General features: G+C 37.4%; 1 protein-coding gene across 13 annotated transcripts in view; it reads right to left on the bottom strand.

Moving 5' to 3' along the window:
- The window catches only part of USP34 (ubiquitin specific peptidase 34), a 288,078-nt gene that overhangs the window by 142,710 nt on the left and 127,742 nt on the right, over window positions 1–17,626 (bottom strand). For all 13 annotated transcript variants that reach the window (XR_012422341.1, XR_012422342.1, XR_012422343.1 and 10 more), the window contains 4 exons: window positions 13,343–13,458; window positions 13,125–13,252; window positions 7,450–7,539; window positions 4,527–4,622 (listed from right to left, as the gene is read on the bottom strand). Coding sequence is in view for 10 of the 13 variants with exons in the window: in XM_045369231.3 (XP_045225166.2) it covers window positions 4,527–4,622; window positions 7,450–7,539; window positions 13,125–13,252; window positions 13,343–13,458 (430 nt within the window). In the remaining 3 variants the exon portion in view is untranslated. The remainder of the gene's footprint in view (window positions 1–4,526; window positions 4,623–7,449; window positions 7,540–13,124; window positions 13,253–13,342; window positions 13,459–17,626) is intronic.

Genomic DNA, 17,626 nt, shown 5'->3' with positions numbered 1-17,626 from the left:
GCCCACCTTGGCCTCCCAAAGTGCTGGGATTACAGGCATGAGCCACTGTGCACAGCCTGGGCATCTTAATTCGATGTTCTGTAATCCCCAAGTAAGAACAAAATTTTAACAGCATCCCAAAATTAGCTTCCCAAAATTGCACTAAATTCATTATCGAAGTTTTAAAGCTTAAGTTTTCTGAAGATTGAGTTCACTGGACATGCCTTTGCTGCTCTTTAGGGTCTCTTATTAACGCTGGCAAAGATAAGATTAACTTTTTCATTAATGCTGCACTGACCTTTGTGAAGGTGAAAATACATATGATGAGATGTAGGGGAGAGGAAATCTGATAAGCACCTCTCAGACTACAAGGCAACCCAGATAACATTCAAGAACAGCTAGCTCTTAAAGGCTTCAAGGCTTTTTAAGTTAAAGAACAAGAGATTTTGTAGCAGAGGCCTTGAGTACAAATTCAAAAATGAGTTGTATGACCCATCAGTTCTGCAGTTTTATGTTACTATATTCCTCTTGCCTTGTCTAGGGGACACCAATCAAACGTAAAGGGAGAATAAAGCCTAACCCTTTACTAAGTGCCTTTACATGTGAAATAATTCTCCCCCTATACTTGCATCTCGGAATAAGGGACTCATAACCCTGAAGGCATGGGTCTAGTCCCTTTGTACTCCCATAGTATAGCCCCTGACGCTGCACTTCAAAGACCCTGCTCCCTCAGGTTCCTATGGGCTGTTGAAACCACCAGTGAGAAAAATTTCTTGGGATATCAGACAAAGATGGTACCAATATTGACAAATTCTGACGGGCTTGTCCACGGCTTCTGACATCACAAGAAATACAGGACAAAAATAGTCTCCCCAAAGATATGAAACTTTAGTAACAGATTACTGCCTTAAAAGAAAATCTTTGTAGCCTCTGCAGACAAGATTTTCTCTAGAGGCCCCTGGATTCAAGAAACACATTAATGTGTCCTTTTACGAATATACTACTGGCGCGGTGGCTCATGCCTGTAATCCTAGCACTTTGGGAGGCAGAGGCAGATGGATCGCCTGAGGTCAAGAGTTCGAGACCAGCATGGCCAACATGGTGAAACCTTTTCTACTAAAAACACAAAAATTAGCCAGGTGCAGTGACAGGCACCTGTAATCCCAGCTACTCGGGAGGCTGAGGGAGGAGAATCACTTGAAAGGAGGTGGAGGTTGCAGTGAGCTGAGATCGATCACACCATTGCGCTCCAGTCTGGACAAAAGAGCAAAAACTCCATCAAAAAATAAAATAAAATAAAAATATAAAAGCAAAAAACAAAAATTACAAAATAAAAAAATAAAAATATTATCTTTCATGCTACAAGAATCTTTTTCCCCCCTGAAAAGTGAAACATTTCAGAACTTTCCAATTTTAATCTGCACTGAAAAAAAAATACTGAAATAAGTATGCTTGAACAAAAAGTAGCAAATGTACAACTGTTTTACACCCCGAAGGAATAGGGAAATTATACCAAATTAGTCCAGACAACATCTCTCTGTTCTAAGAGTTTTAGTCTCCTAGGACGGCAGCCAACAAGGCAGATTGAAAGGTTGGAAAGATTATTCTAGTATACTCTAAAAAAAAAAAAACATAAAACACATATCCAAAGAACCCTACTCATTTTTCAATGCAGAAGCAATGTTTTGCTCACCTCTGATTCCACTAACAAAATGAGTAACTCCACTGTTTTCAAAGCAGTGAACAACTAAGTCTCAGACGTATGTTCCTTTTTGATACTTAATGTTGGATTTTCTCTTTATGAGGATGATTCATTTTATGACTTCCATTCCCCTTTCACTATGCCTCTCAAGTCCTGCTCTTGGTGGGAGCTCTTTTATAACCTAGTGTTTATTTCTTTGCTGACAAGTAATTAACTCCCCATGTCCTAATAAAAACGTGGGTTATGTGTGGTTTTTATTTCTGCTCTTTGTTGATCCTGTGATTTCTGTTTGTTTTGTTTTTGAGACGGAGTTTCGCTCTTGTTGCCCAGGCTGGAGTACAATGGTGCAATCTTGGCTCACTGCAACCTCCACCTCCTGGGTTCAAGTGGTTCTCCTGCCTCAGCCTTCTGAGTAGCTGGGATTACAGGTATGCGCCACCACACCTGGCTAATTTTTTTTGTATTTTTAGTAGAGACGAGGTTTTTCCATGTTGGTCAGGCTGGTCCTGAACTCCCAACCTCAGGTGATCCGCCCGCCTCGGCCTCCCAAGATGTTGGGATTACAGCCATGAGCCACCATGCCTGGCAATCCTATGATTTTTATAGAGCATAAACAGAATGTTCGGATTCAAGAGGCCAACATTATCCTCAAACTCTGCTTCAATAGGAATAAAGAAGGATACTGACTTGGAAGAACAGTTAGAACTTTAATTTTAAAAGAATACATTCTGTTTAAAGCTAACTTTGCAAGCAAAGCTATGGGATACAGTAAATAGAAATACTCCAGAAATATCGGCCGGGCGTGGTGGCTCAAGCCTGTAATCCCAGCACTTTGGGAGGCCGAGGCGGGCGGATCACAAGGTCAGGAGATCGAGACCACAGTGAAACCCCGTCTCTACTAAAAATACAAAAAATTAGCCGGGTGCGGTGGCGGGCGCCTGTAGTCCCAGCTACTCAGGAGGCTGAGGCAGGAGAATGGCGGGAACCCGGGAGGCGGAGCTTGCAGTGAGCTGAGATCCGGCCACTGCACTCCAGCCCAGGCAACAGCGTGAGACTCCGTCTCAAAAAAGAAAAAAAAAAAAAAAAAAAAAAGAAATACTCCAGAAATAATTTGATAAGCTTGTAGAATAAGCTATCTTTAAAAAAAAAAAAATTCAACAATAAAACTGGAAAGGTTGAGTTTAGATCATAGGCAGCCCAGAATATTAAGCTGAAGAGACTGGTATTTTATTTATGCCATGAAGAATCTCTGGATGGGGTTAAGAGACAGAATTCTTGTATCTTTCTTATGCTACATTCTTTGTTTTAACCAGGTAACTACAATTTGTAGATAATCTATGTGCCAAGTGCAATTCACTATATCATTTCATTAAATTCTTACAAACACTTATAAGGTAAATAATTGGAATTAGAGGGGTAAATAATTGAAATAAGGTTAAAATAATAGATTAATAACCTGGATCTACGTCTGTATGATTCTCAAGCCCATGGGCTTCCCACCAGTACCATACTGCTTTCCTAATTTGACAGAAGGACTGAACCAGCATATGGGAAGACTGAGGCAAGGAGACTACCTAGAGGTAGTTATAAGGACAAAAGTAGTGCTTGGGGAAATGTCAATTTGTGAAAAGACATGCGGTATATTTTAACAAAAAGGTAGAGAATAATGGCAGCATAATGTCACATTTACAAATACAAATTCTATAACAGAAACAGACTGTGGCGGTAAAAAAGCTCGCTCTATTTTTATGTGTGACGTTGGAGAAGTTGTCATATCATAGCTTCAGTATACTCATTTGTAAAGTAAGACTCTCTCAAACGGGTTGTTGCATATCTTAAAGTAGTTGGTATCTGACACATTGGTATATATCAATAAGCACTGGCTTTTTGGTTATCATCATCATCATCATTACTCATGTTTGGAAATAAGCGTACAAAAATGCCTGAAGTCTCAAGTTTTAGGCAAGTGGGAAGATAGCTGCACCCTAAAGGACACAGTAAAAATAACATCCAGAGAACTGATTTGTGCAGGGAAATAAATTTATTTTTAGAAGTATGTATGCCTTAAATATCTATGACTTTTCCCAACACTTCCACAGTCTGCTTAGTTTCCACCTTTGTGGAAGTTTTCTATGTGATTTTTTTCAATCACAGCGTGATTCCTCCTCTTCTCCACTAACACGCCAGTAGTGGCACTGAACTGGTTTCCTCAACATGGACATCAGTCCACAACAATCAGTTCACCCGCAGAAATCTTCTGAATCTCCTATGCCATCTCCCCTCAAATACAGCTATACCACCACCAATCCATTTCTACCAATTCTTGTCCTAAATCACTTGAATATATCCAGAGAATATTTTGATACATAAGAAAACATTAATGATATACCACCAGTTTTAAAACCTTCCACGTCCTAAACTTTCTACTAGTATGCAATTATAATAAAATGTTTTAACTTAACTATATGTTAAATATAGTATTTTTTAAGTAAATATTTACAAATTTTAGAATCAATGCTCTAATATGTTAAGACAAGCATATCTATGGTTTCTGAAAAATATATTTACTTTTGATTCCTAAAAACAGTATGTCTGAACAAATCTCAATAGTGAAGGTTAACCAACCCCCAAAAGTGAGTCAGTTACATTTACCTAAGAATTTAAGAGTAACACCTAAGAATCTTTCAGCTTAAAAAGTTCTAGCAGCCTTTTCATAATTTTATACAAATGAAGTTTTCTGTTACAATTATTTACTAAATGGAAAAAAGTTAAAACACTGGGAAATTATTTTTCAAAGGAAAGACAATCCACACAAACGTCTTTAACTCAGTTGAGAGGTACTCACAGTGCATGTTTTTGTCTTCCTTCTCTCACAGTTTGAATGTAGTATACCAAATTATCAAAGAAAAGCTTCATCATGTTCAGTTCTTTTTCTGCCCACCTGGCCCAAATAAAAGAAAAAATAATTTTAAAGTGGGCAGGGTAAGAGAATAAATCTATGCTATGACAGTAAATATGCAAATCTTAAAAAATCTTCAAATGTAAAATTTTACAGTTACCAAAAATATACATGTTTTATATTTGAATGGTGAAAAGATATAAAGCAATGTTCCTTCATTTTTATGAATTTAAAGTACCTTTATAAGTTTTTAATCTCAAAATAATGCCTGTGAAAGCGCTATTATCAATGACTAATTGGAGTTAATATTAAAAGTAATATGATACCATTTCATATAAGGATATACTATGTGCTTTGGTCATTGCTTAGCAGAATATCTGGCATATGGAAGGCATACAATAAACTTACTGCATATATCTTTTGTCATTAATTTGCTTATTTTTGAACGAATTAAAAAAAAAAAAAAAATCAAAGAAATACCCAGCACTGAGTTCCAAAATAATGTAGAAATACTACAGTGAAAACACAAATAGTGGCATATACATTCAGAGATCCCAGGGTCCATAACTTCCATAACTAACATAATGTATTTCATATAACACCTATTAGCAATTTATCTGTTAAAATGTACAGATGTAGAAGTACTAAAATTCTGTAAGTTCCAATATAATTTACATCATGTTTCTGTTATAGCCATATTTTAAACAGAAGTTACTTTCACCTTGCTAGTGACTAAAGGTCAAGTGGTAGAAAGAAGAAAGACTTTGGGTTTGAAACCAGCTCCAATATACTTGCTATAACACGGCTTCAGGCAAGTAAGCTGACCTCTGGAAGTCTGTTTGCTTGAAGGTTTCTTAAAAGAGTCAAGGATAAGTTTCCAATTTTAAACTATGGGCCATTAGAGTGAGTTTAAGAGAGAATATGTACTAAATATTGAGTACTGCTACACATACTAGATTCACAATAAATGATAGTTTTTGTTGTTACTGATGTCAAATAACCACAGGAGCTTAGAGTTCTTTTAAGTGATGTACTTTATGAAATTTAGGATACCAATCTCTTGTGGTAATGGAAACCCTGTGAATTTTCCTTAATTAAGTTTATTTACATTTAATTTAAGGAACAAGCTAAAAGGGTTTCAACTCAGTAATACTTAGGTTCAAGTACTTGATTAAGTAACTGAATATTCAGAGACTGCCCCTTCTATACAAGAAAGTTGCTCCTTAATATGAAGCACCTCCACTGATTAAAATGACACCTGCTCACCTGTGTTAGCACCAAATAAATACCTTTACTGCATTAGAATTTTGAAATTCAGCCACTTAAAAACTACAGAAAGAGGCAATGAAAAAGGGCTCACACTATTCTTGTTCTTCAGTGATGTTAAATGCTTTCCCCTACCCTTCCTTTTGGAAACTTAAGGACCGTCCTTGCAAAAATAGAACTTTCACTGGATTCTTACTGTAGTATTAACCAAAGAAAGAGACTAATATACTTCTAAATAATAAAGGTTCAGATTAAACATATTCCCTTTAAAAGAACAATAAGAAGCAAGGTATATGACTCAGAAGAACTAACTTCACCCAATCTGGAATTACACTGCAGACTTCCAAGAACTATAAAAGCGATACACCATTGTGAAAGCAAACAAGTGTTCTTACCACCTAAGCTTAGAATTGAGAATTTGACCTCACAAATGAATCCTTCAATAAGTCGAATATTCCCTAAAATTCAAATGTCTCTGCAATCTCTCCAAAAGCTTATTTAGAATAAAGTACACAACACATCTTCCTCGTGTATTGTTCGTGGTAGACAACTTTCTCCAGACTTATTACCAAAACATGGGGTCAATTTCACATAAAAGTTCTGCCTTTGGAAGAATTATTTTAATATTCATTAATCATAAGTTCTCCATAAATGTAAAGCAGTACAAGTTGAATATCCCTTATCCAAAATGCCAGGGACCAGAAGTGTTTCAGATTTTTTCAGATTCTGGAATATTTGCAGAATGCATAGCAGTTGAACACAGCTAATCCAAAAATCCAAATTCCAAAATGCTCCAATGAACATTTTCTTTGAGCGTCATACTGGTGCTCTAAAAATGTTGGATTATGGAGCATTTCAGATTTTAGATTTTTCAGATTAGGCATACTCAACCTGTAATAGGGTAGTGTCAAGATTGCCCCAAACACGACTGTAGGTCTACAGCCAATTCCTAGAAACGGGAAAAATTAAAGGCACGCTAGAGTTTACTTTAGTGTGGCTCTTCTTCAAAAGTACTCTGCTGTAGCTGCATACACTAAACATCTCTCTGAAATTAGAGTATTAATTGCTAAAGTACTGTTCTCAAACTACAAAGAAAATAAAACACAGATTTTCCTACTCATCAAGATATAATCTCCACAGGGCTAAGTGGCAGAGAAATCTAAGAAAACAAATCACATGAAACTCAAATTTTCCTGGTACAGAGTAAAAGCTTGTAGGCTGTCCAGGCGTGGTGGCTCACACTTGTAATCCCAGCATTTTGGGAGGCCAAGGCGGGTGGATCATGAGGTCAGGAGATTAAGACCATCCTGGCTAACACAGTGAAACCCTGCCTCTACTAAAAATACAAAAAATTAGCTGGGCACGGTGGCAGGCGCCTGTAGTCCCAGCTACTCAGGAGGCTGAGGCAGGAGAATGGCGCGAACCCAAGAGGAAGAGCTTGCAGTGAGCCGAGACAGCGCCACTGCAGTCAGGCCTGAGTGAAAGAGTGTGACTTCGTCTCAAAAAAAGAAAAAAAAAAAAAAAAAAGCTTGTAGGTTAGTCAAAACCTTTAGATAACTATAATTTGAAAAACATCTTTAAAATAAATATTTTATTTACTTACATTGTTATCCAGTGTGTATCGTAACTGCTCCCAAACTGCTGAAAAGTACCAAATAGTTTTGGAAGAAGACGAAGTGAAATTACTACTGATCTGAAACAGAAGAAACATTCACAGAATAAAGTAATTTTAGTAATTATTTTTATAGAAATTCGGCTATTTAAAATTTCAAATGTTAAAAGTTTTAATGAATTTTATATCGAGATATATTATTTACACAAACATTAAATTTTTTTCTCAAAAGTATAAATTCATTTTACACTTTATATATATTAGGGCAAGAAGTCCAAGTTTAAAAATTCCAATCCAAGACCTTTAAGGTAAAACATACTATAAATATCTGGGTATAAAAGCAAGTGAAGAGCATTTAAAGATCTTTCTTAAACTATTTCTTCACAAGTCATCACTACCACTTTCTCCTAAATTCTCAACATGATTTGCATTCAAATTGAGAATCACGGCCTTATGAACCATGTCACTAATGGAAGCATGCCACATACCTCAAAAGTATAAGGAGCAGAAAGGGGAAAGGAAGTTACTTTAAAACTTCAAGTAGGGCCGGGCGCGGTGGCTCAAGCCTGTAATCCCAGCACTTTGGGAGGCCGAGGCGGGTGGATCACGAGGTCAGGAGATCGAGATCATCCTGGCTAACATGGTGAAACCCCGTCTCTACTAAAACTACAAAAAACTAGCCGGGCGTGGTGGCGGCGCCTGTAGTCCCAGCTACGCGGGAGGCTGAGGCAGGAGAATGGCGTGAACCCGGGAGGCGGAGCTTGCAGTGAGCTGAGATCCGGCCACTGTACTCCAGCCTGGGCGACACAGCGAGACTCCGTCTCAAAAAAAAAAAAAACTTCAGGTAGATTTGAGTCTGCCTGTCCTCTGAAAGGAACAGGTATAGGACAGATACTGACACAGAAATTCTGGAAGTAGGAAAGGAGGTTGGCTGCATGAGCCTTAAGAGAGGCAAAACAAATTCTAATGAAGAACTAAACTTATTTTAATCTTAGGAGCCAATATTGCTTCATCAAAAAATTTTTCATGAATTTAGGCAGTAAATAAAATTTCTTCAATAAACATGTTTTCATTTATAAAATGCAATGTGGAAGCAAGTATATGATGTTTGACGTTAGAGAAACAGGATGCCAGGCATTAAGTGGTTATTGAGCTCAGTGAATACTGGTGTGGTTCATGTAAGAGAAAAACCAGAAATAGGAATGTAGAAATAAGACTCATCTTCCTTCTACTCCTACCCTAAAAGAATGCTGTTCTCCAGAATTATTGAGGAATAATTACATTGTACATGACTAAAAAATTTTAAAGAGTTTTTCCTAAGATTATCTAAAAAACTCCAACTTTTCTCCCATTTAAAAGAATTAAATTCCAAAGAACAAAGACACACATTTTAAGTGCTATAATGACCAAGGACAGATTCAAAGTCATCCTAAAGCACTAAACATTATTAAAACTGAGAAATTTGTTTTTAAATGATAGAAAGTACAGCTTTTAGACTAAAAATTAATGAAACACAGAATGGGAAAGATTATTTATTGGCTTGGTGATAATAATTTATGTTTCAATGAAAAAGGAAACTTTACAAAATCAAATATACAACTCATTCCAATGATGATGAAATTGTAGAATTTCTCGTATAATGACTATGAGATGTTATACTACCAAGTTCTTTGCCCAAGTAGTTCTGACTACTGATATGCTTACAAAACTAACAAAAGCATAAAAGGGAAGTGTTATAGTCAAACTTATATTTCACAGATTCTTTCAAGAGTGAAAATTGCAAATACCAAAACACATAATTTTAGGCAACAATGTGGTTAGGATAAAAAGGTTCAATGGCCAACCACAAAGGCTCAATGGCCAATGCATAATGGTTCATGCCTGTAATCCCAACACTTTGGGAAGTCGAGGTGAACAGATTGAGCCCAGGAGTTTGAGACCAGCCAGGACAACACAGTGAGACCCAGTCTCTGCAAAAAATACAAAAGATTAGCCAGCCATGATGGCACGTGCCTGTAGTCCCACCTCCTCAGGAGGCTGAGGTGGGAGACTTGCCTGAGCCTGGGAGGCGGAGACTGCAGTGAGCTGAGATCACACTACTGCACTTGGGCCTGGGCAACAGAGTGAGACTGTCTCACAGACAAGAAAAAGGTTCAATGATCCAGAGTAGTAATACACTAATTTTAGACTCAAGAATAATCCTATCATACTGAATTGCACTAGCTGTTTGGTTTATTTCAAGAGTTTGGTTGTAACCAAAAGCTTATGACTATGCAACAGTGTGGTAGTCCCATAAGAATTCCTAACGCAGTTTTTTGTTATCTTAGAACAGAGATATTCACTGTTGGTCTTCACAGCTGAAGTTACATATGGATGATTTTGTCTAATCTAGGATTCCATATTTTAAAGAAGTATATTCTACAAAATAGTCATTTAAAACTACAGTATATATCAAAAGTTGACATGAAATGCCATATATAATATAGTCTCTAGGGAAGGAAAACAAATTGTGTGTGTGTGTCTGCACATTTTTTTTTTTTTTTTTTTTTTTGAGACAGGGTCTCACTGTGTTGCCCAAGTTGGAGTGCAGTGGTGCAATCTTGGCTCGCTGCAGCCTTGACTTCCCACCTCAGCCTCCCAAGTAGCTGTAACTACAGGTATGTGCCACCATGCCCAGCTAATTTTAAAGTTTTTCTGTAGAGATGGGGTCTTCCTATGTTGCCAAGGCTCGTCTCAAACTACTGGGCTCAATAGATCCCCCGTCTCAGCCTCTCAAAGTGTTGGAATTACAGTCATGAGACACTGTACCTGGTCCCTTTTGGATCTTTTAAATTTTCCTACCTATAAAAGAAATATGTACTCATTTTAGGAAGACTGAGTAACAAAAAGGCACAAAGAAAAAAAAATTCAAACTGAGTGCGGTGGCTCGCGCCTGTAATCCCAACACTTTGACAGGTCAAGGCGAGCAGATCACTTGAGGTCGGGAGTTCGAGACCAGTCTGGCCAACATGGCAAAACTCCATCTCTACTAAAAATATAAAAGTTAGCTGGGCAAGGTGGTGTACACCTATATTCCCAGTTACTTCAGAGGCTGAGTAAGGAGAATCACTTGAACCTGGGAAGCAGAGGTTGCAGTGAGCCAAGATCATGTCACTGCACTCCAGCCTGAGCAACTGAGCGAGATTCCATCTCCAAAAAACAAAACAAAAAAGCAAACCTCAATCCTCCCAAAAATAACTATTGTAGAGATTACATTCTGACTTATTTCTTACAATCTTTTCTTTTTAACAGTTAGGCCTCTAATTATTTGCCTCAATCATTATATAATCTTTGAAAACAGAACCCTTCATGGCTGCATGATATCTAATCTTTCATACAGCTTTCTCTTCTTGTTGAAGTATAATAAACTTACATACAAAAAGAGGGCACAGTTCAAAATTCTGAGGTAAACACATCTATGCAACCAGCAACCAAATCAAGAAACATATCAATATCAGCATTCCAAGAGCCTCTACTGTGTCCCCTTCCAACCACTAGTCACCCCTCAGGGTAGCTATTATCCAGTCTACTAAATACAAGAACTCACCTGTTTTTACATGATATAAATAAAATAATAGAGATATATATTGCTTTTGTGTCTGGCTTCTTTCTTGCAACACTGTTTGTGATATTCATCCAAGTTGTTCCATGTAGTTGTTTTACTGTTCATTCAATGTTATTGCTATATAGTATTTCTATGAGTAGTCCACAATTATCCTTTCTACTTTTTTTTTTGCATTTGAATAGCTATGCAAAGAATATGTAGTTATTTGAGACAGGATTTCACTCTGTTGCTCAGGGCTGGAGTGCAGTGACATGATCATGACTCATTGCAGCCTGAATCTCCCCAGGCACAAGCAATCCTCCTACCTCAGCCTCCCAAGTAGCTGGGACTACAGGCACGCACCACCACACCTGGATACTTTTATTTGTATTTTTTGTAGAGGTGAGGTTTTACCACACTGCCCATGCTGGTCTCAGTCCTGGGCTCATGCAATCCACCTATCTTGGCCTCCCAAAGTGCTGAGATTATAGCCATGAGCTACCACACCTGGCCCAGTTATTTTCAATAGGGCTGCTGTTAGCATTCTTGACTCTGCCTTTGGGTGATCACCAGGGTGTATTTTGTGAGGCATATACTTAGAAGAGGAATTACTGGGTCACAGGGTAGGCAGACGCAAATATGGGGAGTACAAATTATTGAACCACTTATTAAAATTTGTGTTTTCACAAAGACTTTTAAAAGAAAATTAACATTTTACAATTAACTGTTATAAAGCCTATGTAAATGATGACATATCATCCAGCCATTAAAGGAATTCTTTTCAAAGAATATATACCGGCCAGGCACAGTGTGTAATCCCAGCACTTTGGGAAGCCAAGGCAGGAGGATCACCTGAGGTGAGGAGTTGAAGACCAGCCTGGACAACATGGTGAAACCCCCTCTCTACAAAAATACAAAAATTAGCCAGCCATGATGGCAGGAGCCTGAGGTGGGAGAACTGCTTGAATGCGAGAGGCAGAGGTTTCAGTGAGCCAAGATCACACCATTGCATTCCAGCCTGGAAAATGGAGCAAGACTCCATGTCAAAAAAAAAACAAAGAATGTATACCAAAGGAGGCAACTGATCCATTTACAGAGTTCTATTAGTGGTTTCTTATATGTGCATGAACAAGGAATTTTTCTACTGTAACTGTTCAATGTATTGCCCTTTAAAGAACCAAAAAAAAAAAAAAAGAAAATATAGCATGTACTTTTAAAATTCAATTGGGGAAAAAATATTTTCAAGCACTCAGATATTCGATAAAATTAAACAATCATAGCAGGCCTACACAGATGTGAGCGGAAAACAATATATTAATAACTGAACTGACAACATACACATCAGAATCATATTTTCACTATATTAGAGAATAGAACACTATCAGAGCAGTATAGGTCAAGGAAATATGAAACTATATCCACGGAAGAACACTGAAAATCAAGAAATGTGTAAGCAACTGAGTCCCAATGAGAAGTACATAACTATGAGGCAGAATTCAAACGAGAGAAAAAACACTAACCTGTTTAAAAAAAAAAAAAAAAAAAAAAAAAACACACTTTGAGGTATGACAAAGAACTGTACATATCTAATATATACAACTTGATGAGTTACTAACCTAGTATTTTATGTACTACAAATGCTGAGACATTAAAAGACACACCTAAATGGAAGAACAATGCTGTTATCAAAGTGTTTATATTGTAGCTTAAGTAAAATTTCACTTAACTTATTTAGCATCCTTTATGAGACAGTTCAAGAACATTTAACTGCAATTTGAAAACACAGTAATCACCAAGGTGTTTCCAGAATCAAAAAGACAGTATCTTTTTTTTTGTTTGTTTCTGTTGGGTGGATCTAACAAAGAATGGTGAAAGGTGCTGAAAAGAGCAACACTGAGTGCTTAAAATACGAACCATGTGAGGAAGAAGCCTCTAAATTTAATATGAGAACTACAATTACTAAGAAACAGATTAATACAGGTATATGAAACAGTATAAAAACATCACACCTAGTCAACAAGAATGTCCCCCCACACCCAAATACTTTGACTACTGCATTAAAAATTTTTAAATTCCTCTTTACCTGTTGTTTCCCAAGTTTTCAAGGCAACCTTCAATGAATCTCATTCGAATCTGTCTATCTGTAAACCAACATACTAACGAACAAAGAAGTTTCTCTGCTTCATTTATTAATCCTTCAGAAAGATTAACCTATAAAAAATGTACATAAAATTATTATTTATCCTAATTGCATCTTGCTGAAATTTCTTAGTCGTCTGGCTCTTAATTTAAATAACTTACTGCATCTTCATCCTGGACTATATCCCACAACAAAGTGTTTCCTTTCTTGCAAACATTATCCAAATTAATGTCTGTAACAGCATTACTGTTGAATTGATGTTTATGAACTACAGGTCCTGAAAACGGGGGAAAAAAAAACAGCATACTATAGAGAAACGCAGCTGACTGATTATAGCATTCGTGTGGTTAGCAAATCCAAACAAAAGTATAGGATATTTTTCTCAGATCATAAAATAAAAACACATTAGCACAATTTTTTTTTGTTGCTTTGTTTTGTTTTTGTTTCTTTTTAAAGAGACTGAGTCTCACTTTGTTAGCCAGGCTGGTCTCAAACTTGTGGCCTCTAATAATCTCCTTCCTCAGCCTCCCAAAGTGTTGGGATTACAGGTTTAAGTCACTGCACCCAGCATGGCACAATACTTATGAAAAGAATAGTGCCATTTAGATTTGATAAGGCTAAAGTGAAATCGTTTCCTTGCTATAGTCTCTTTGCTATTTATAATTAATATTTTCACGTCAAGAGAACTGTACATAAATACTTGAAACTAAGTGTGAATAAGACAACGTATTTGAAATAATTATTTTCCCAACAGACATTCCTCTAAATGACCTATATAATCTTTTATAATTCCTATATTTAAAAAAAAAACACTATTTTTATTGAAGATAATTTACCCAAAACATTCAAATTAAAAGACTATTATAGAAATACTACATTTTGTTTAGACATTCACCAGTTACAGTCCTGTAACTATCCAAACTAGAAATATTTGGATAGTTTCTAGTTTTACACTATTATTAAAAAACTACCATAAACATCCATGTAACAAATTTTGTGTAATTTCCTTTCCTTTCTATTGGGTAAATACCGAGGATTGACATCGCTGAGTCATAAGGTATTATGTATGTTTAACAGAAAACTACTGAAAAGATTTCCAAAGTGGTTGTGCCATTTTACATTCCCATCAGCAGTGTATGACAGCAATAGTTAGTCCCTTTCTTCCATATCCTCCCTAATACCGTAGCACTGTCACTCTTTAATTTCAGCCATTCTAACAGGTATGTGGTGTAATCTCATTAAGGTTTTTAATTTCCATTTCTCTAATGACTAATGATGTTGTGAATCTTTTTGTGTGCTTAGTAGCTATGTGTACACCTTTTTGGTGAAATAAATAATTTGCCACTCTTTAACTGGGCTGTCTTACTATTGAGTTATGAAATTATTTTATATTCCAAATACAATCAATTTCTTACATATATAATTTTCAAATATTTCTTCTAGTCTGTGGCTTTTTTTTTTGGATGGGTGGGGGGATTGTTTTGGTATTTACCTTTTAAAATTTTATTAAAATACATATATAATCAAGATGGAGAACATTTCTATCTCCTCAGAAAGTTCCCTTGTGATCCTTTACAATCAATCCCCACCCTCAAGCCCTAGGCAATGATTGAGGAGCTTTCTGTCCTTACAAATTACTTTTGACCGTTCTAGAACTGCACATAAGTAATACATAGTATGTACTTTCTTCTATTTCTAGCTTCTTTTGCTCAGAATGATGTTTCTCAATATTCATCCATGATTTTGGACATGTCTATGTAGTTCTTTCCTTTCTACTGATCAGCAAAATTCCACTATGTGAATATACCAGTTAATTCCAGTTGGAAGGGCTTCTGAATAAAGGCACACACATGAATAAATCTTTTGGCAGACATGTTTTCATTTCTCTTGGGTAAAAACTGAGGGCAGGCCGGGCGCGGTGGCTCAAGCCTGTAATCCCAGCACTTTGGGAGGCCGAGATGGGCGGATCACGAGGTCAGGAGATCGAGACCATCCCGGCTAACACGGTGAAACCCCGTCTCTACTAAAAATACAAAAAACTAGCCGGGCGAAGTGGCGGGCGCCTGTAGTCCCAGCTACTCGGGAGGCTGAGGCAGGAGAATGGCATAAACCCGGGAGGCAGAGCTTGCAGTGAGCTGAGATCTGGCCACTGTACTCCAGCCTGGGCGGCAAAGCGAGACTCCGTCTCAAAAAAAAAAAAAAAAAAAAAAAAAACTGAGGGCAAAAAAACTTCTGGGTCATATGGTAGGTAAATATTTAACTTTGTGATAAAGCAATTTGATACAGTTTGAATGTTTTGTCCCCTCCAAATCTCATGTTGAAATGTGACCTCCAATGTTGGAGGTGAGCCTAGTAGGAGGCGTTTGGGTCATGGCAGCAGATCCCTAATGAATGTTTTCATGCTGTCCTCATCATAGTGTGAGTTCTCATATTGACTTCAGATGAGACCTGGTTGTTTAGAAAAGAGTGGCACCCCTCAAACCCCCCGTTTCCACTTTCACCATGAGACCTCTGTTCCCCCTTCACATTCTGCCATGATTGTAAGCTCCCTGTGGTCCTCATCAGAAGCAGATGCTGGCACTATGCTTCTTGCACAACCTGCAGAACTGTGAGCCAAAATAAACCATTTCTGTTCATAAACTACCCAGCCTCAGGTATTTCTTTTTTTTTTTTCTTTTTTTTTTTTTTGAGATGCAGTCTCACTCTGTTGCCCAGGATGGAGTGGAGTGGTGTGATCTTGGCTCACTGCAACCCCCACCTCTCGGGTTCAAGTGATTCTCGTGCTTCAGCCTCCCAAGTAACTGGGACGACAGGTGCCCGCCACCACATCCAGCTAATTTTTGTATTTTTAATACCAACAGGGTTTCACCATGTTGGCCAAGCTGGCCTCGAGCTGCTGACCTCAAGTGATCCACCTGTCTCGGCCTCCCAAAGTGCTGGGATTACAGGCGTGAGCCACTGCACCAGGCCATTTGTTTACAGCAACACAATAATGGACTAACACACAGTTCCCCCAAGTGATTATATTTTATGTTCCACAGCAAGATATGACAGTTCCAGCTCCACATTCTAATGTTAATCCTTGATAGTATCAGTCCTTAATTTTACTCATTTCAATAGGTATGTAGTAGTACCTCGCTGTGGTTTTAACTTACATTTACCAGATGACAAGAAATACTGTGAATGTACTTATTGCCCATTTCTTTTTTTTTTTAAACGAAGTATCACACTGTCACCCAGGCTGGAGTGCAGTGGCGTGATCTCGGCTCACTGCAACCTCCATTGCCCAGGTTCAAGCGATTTTCCTCCCTCAGCCTCCCAAGTAGCTGGCACTACAGGCGAGCACCACCATGCCCAGCTAATTTTTTTTTTTTTTTTTTTTTTTTTGCATTTTTAGTAGGGATGGAGTTTCACCATGTTGGCTAGGCTAGTCTCGAACTCCTGACCTCAAGGGATCTGCCCACCTCAGCCTTCCAAAGTGCTAGGATTATAGGTGTAAGCCACCATACCCAGCCCTTATTGACCAATTCTATGTATCATCTTTTATGCAGTATCTGTTTGACACTTTTGCCCATTTTTAAAGTGATTGTCTTACTGTGTTGGAGGAGGTCTTCTAGTACTAAAAACATTGTAATACAAGGTAGACTTGGAAAGCATTAACATATACTATCATTTTATTCTGTCTACAAAAGGTTGCGAAAAGAAAATAACCATTTTGTTCAATTTCTAACTCCATGCGGTAAAAAATAGGTAAAATACTGATTAAAGGAAAATTTGAGATAAGAATGGTAACAATTTACAAATATGGCATCACATTCAGTCAGATGACCTCAATCTAACCTATTGCCTTCTCAACAACCACAACAGCACAACAATAAGTCAAAGTAACTTAACCTAGACAGATCACGTACAAAAAAGATGTACAAATCAGTAAATTGATCCAAGATCCACAAGTTGTGTTTCCAAGTACGTTCATGGCCTCAGCCTAAACCTAATCCATCAGGTTTACTTTTAATGTACTGTCATCCCAAAACCCATTTACTAGGCCAGTATACATTGATGATACCAACCAAACAAGAGGTTAAAGGCCTTTAAACTGCCAATTCTAAAACTGTTTTTACTTTCTTATTTTTTTCTTGCTTTACTCATTAATTCCCTAGTACTCTTTACCTTCCTCCATCTTCCATTCTTTCAAGTCTGGTCAAGTCCTATTACTTTAAGATTGATTTAGACTTGAACAATGATTTCTCAAACTCACTCCTCTTTATTCCCTCCTACCCTTCCCTAACCCCAAGCAACCACTAACCTTCCTTCTGCCTGCAGATTTGCCTATTCTAGACATGTCATATAAACAGAATCATATAATTTTATCTTTTGTGATTTCCTATTACTTTTAGGTCCTATGATTTCTAAATATAAATTATAATACAACCATATATTTTCTA

Source organism: Macaca fascicularis, chromosome 13, assembly GCF_037993035.2.
Source record: "Macaca fascicularis isolate 582-1 chromosome 13, T2T-MFA8v1.1".
NCBI classification, from domain to species: domain Eukaryota; kingdom Metazoa; phylum Chordata; class Mammalia; order Primates; family Cercopithecidae; genus Macaca; species Macaca fascicularis.
The sequence above is the reverse complement of the archived record's forward strand: the minus strand, read 5'-3'. Positions and strand labels throughout refer to the sequence as shown.